Here is a 2,905-nt window from a genome sequence, read left to right as displayed (position 1 = left end):
TTCGAACCCGACCTCTACCTCTCGACTTCCTGTGTCTAGACTTGGGCAACCTGGCAGTATCTCAGTCCTCGTGCTTCCTTCGGACAACATGGCAGTTGGGCACCGAAAGGATGTTACAGATGAGCCATATGAAGGGCTCTCCAAAAGCTCCCCTACACAAAGCCGTGTCTGTCAGGGATGCTCATTCCCTCCATTCCCATTCAATTTCGTGATCGATGAGATTAGCGAGGCGAACGCTGAACAGTATCCAAAACCCTGGAGTTCGAATAGCCTTTGGCAACAACCTTGTCGATCTGGAATATGTAGGCGACATCGTTGTCGTCTTCGAAAAGGAGAAGGCGCAGGTTTTCTGGGTAAACTTACCTAAGTCATCCCGTCCTCTGGTGTGCATTTGGCACCCACAAACCCTAAGTTCATGCTCCTGGACATGCGGTCACTGAACATGCTACGTACAATCCAGGGTGAGACACTCGATGTTCTGGAGCGGTTTACACATCTTATGAGTTGCATTAGGTCCGACTGTAGTGTGACAGATGAGGTCAGTGCCCTAATCTGCAAGGCTCGGACCATGTTGCTAATTTGAAACACCCGTGGCATCAAAGTGGTGTACCTATGAATCCCAAGGGACGTGTGTATCAGGCTAGAGTTCGGGCTGTTTTGTTGCATGGCTGTGAGACTTGGTCTGTTTGAGTGGCGGAACTTGGACGACTTCAGGTGTTCGATAATCGTTGTCCCCCAGCCAGAGCTCGTGTGGGTTAGTGTCGGAGAATCCGCAACGAGGCAATTGTAGAGCGAGTTGTCGGTTGTGCAACAGGTACTTCCACTGAAAAATTCGTAGAGTACCAGAAGCTGCGTTGATTGTGATGTGTTGCGTATATCGAACTACCGTTTGCCGAAGGGGGTGCCGTTTTCGATGCCCAAATCAAAGGTGTGAGTAGGGCGATGGCCAAACCTTGACCTTGGTTTCTGTCAGTGCAACTCGTCTTCCATGATGGTGACCGCATGACACCCACTGAGCCTGATTGGAGACACTGTGAGATATAGCTGCGAAACGATGACAATGGCGTTCCCGTTGTCAGTTTATATACAGATTGCCTGAATGAGTGTCTGGTAGGCAAGGCACCTCGGAATGATTGTAGTTAGCTAGCACGAAGTCCCTTCCCCGTTCATCGTTATTCTTTTCTTCAGAATAAGGCTTTCAAATGAATCATGGTTGTACGGCACCGAAGGAACGGTGTTGAACACTGATGTCATGCTGTCGATGATAATGTGTAATGGGAAGTCGTATTTTCGTGGTATATGTTGATTTATCCCTCTATCTAAGCCTAATGCTCACCAGCTGTCTTCTATCATTCATAGTACTAGTTCTGTTTCTGTAAGATATCCTGACCGTGTTGTATCTTACCTGGTACAAGTAACCCCTTTTCAGGTTTGGGAACGGACGTCAAGGTCACCTGCGCACCACTCCCATTCCCTTATTCTCCTTATCTTCGATGAGCGAAGCTGTGGCAGCCGAAAATATTGCACTTTGTTACATGGTTTTGCAGCTGAGAAACTGAGCTGAACTGAGCCAGGGTCCCCACTATTAACTCCCCCTTTATAGCAATGTTGGTTGAACTTGTAGGGTTTGGAACAAATTCATTTCCGTCAACAAGTTGTATTTTTTGATACTTCTTGACCTCTTGTTATATGTTCACTGGACGGTTGTGTAAGTTACATAAAGACACGAGATACGGTTAATATTCATTTCGTGACGTAATCTGTGTCCCACTCCTGGGAACCTTATCGGTCCAAGGGCTCCTTTTTGTGTTCCCCATAGCTGGTAATGGTTTCGAGGATGTCTAATTCAGTGCTCGGTTAACTTCAACTTCGAGGAGTGTTTTCGGTACCCTGTATCTCTATCAACCGTATTGGAAAATATGTTTTACTGTCCGTCTCTTTGGTACAGTCTGGTGATGTTCAATTGTCCGAAATTTTCTGGACCCGTCAGCCGGTGTCGATGGACAAGGAGAATCTGCCCGTACCCACATTTCCAGACAATTTAGAGGAACTGAAGTGTTGTAAGGTATGTAAGTTCGCCATTTGATGCTATGCCTACATTTTCATCCGATTTTGAGCGTCCGTTTGGGGCGCTCACATGGTCTACATATGCTTGCAATATAGCGCATTCCCCCTCTCGCTGGGGTCCCAGAAGGTTGCTAGTGAACAGAAATCCTCAGTGATGAATAAGATTCCTCAGTCCCAGAATGTATCCGCTTGAGGAGTAATATAGCAGTGTCATCCTCTTGAGATCTTAAAACCATGCTCTGATTTCATCTTAAACAATACGATTCCTAAAAAATCGCCAGAAAAATATATATTTCAAATGTAAAGCAATATTAACTTACACATATATGTAATTAATTTATTCGATTAGTTCAAGTATTTAAGTAGAAGACTTTAATTGGAGAGCCGAGAGTTTTACGTTCATATTCATAAAAATAGGGCGTGTTTAAGTTGTTTTTTATTACTATAGGGATATAAAAAGGCGCTCAAAACTCGCCGAAAGTCCAACTCTCGTTCGACCGGTTTCAGGACTCATCGTGTAGCCGTTTTCACTGAAGTTCGATCAGTCTTTCTTCTTGAACTCTAGTCCGGTAGTGCTAACTTGAGACTTGGAACAATTTATCGTTCCTAAGGTCCATTATCCGAGTGTGCAGCGCAATGTTAATCCCAGGTTTCAGCTGATATGGATTTTTTTACTTTGTGAAATTCGAAATATGTGCCTACCTGATGTGCAGCCTTACCAGTCCTGGTTGACAGTTGAACGAACATGTTAGCAATTATTGTTAAGCAAATACTGTTCATTTACTAATGGAATAATACGCTGGTGGTGTCATATATGTCATATATATATATATATATA

General features: G+C 44.4%; 1 protein-coding gene across 1 annotated transcript in view; it reads left to right on the top strand.

The window, feature by feature from the left end:
- T265_00092 (hypothetical protein) overlaps nt 1–2,905 on the top strand; it is a gene marked incomplete at both ends in the record, with an annotated part of 21,923 nt that overhangs the window by 7,572 nt on the left and 11,446 nt on the right. Inside the window, one exon of the mRNA XM_009163749.1 lies at nt 1,949–2,065. Within this exon, the coding sequence (XP_009162013.1) occupies nt 1,949–2,065 (117 nt within the window). The remainder of the gene's footprint in view (nt 1–1,948; nt 2,066–2,905) is intronic.

This window comes from Opisthorchis viverrini (genome assembly GCF_000715545.1).
Source record: "Opisthorchis viverrini unplaced genomic scaffold opera_v5_1, whole genome shotgun sequence".
Classification (NCBI taxonomy): domain Eukaryota; kingdom Metazoa; phylum Platyhelminthes; class Trematoda; order Opisthorchiida; family Opisthorchiidae; genus Opisthorchis; species Opisthorchis viverrini.
The sequence above is the reverse complement of the archived record's forward strand: the minus strand, read 5'-3'. Positions and strand labels throughout refer to the sequence as shown.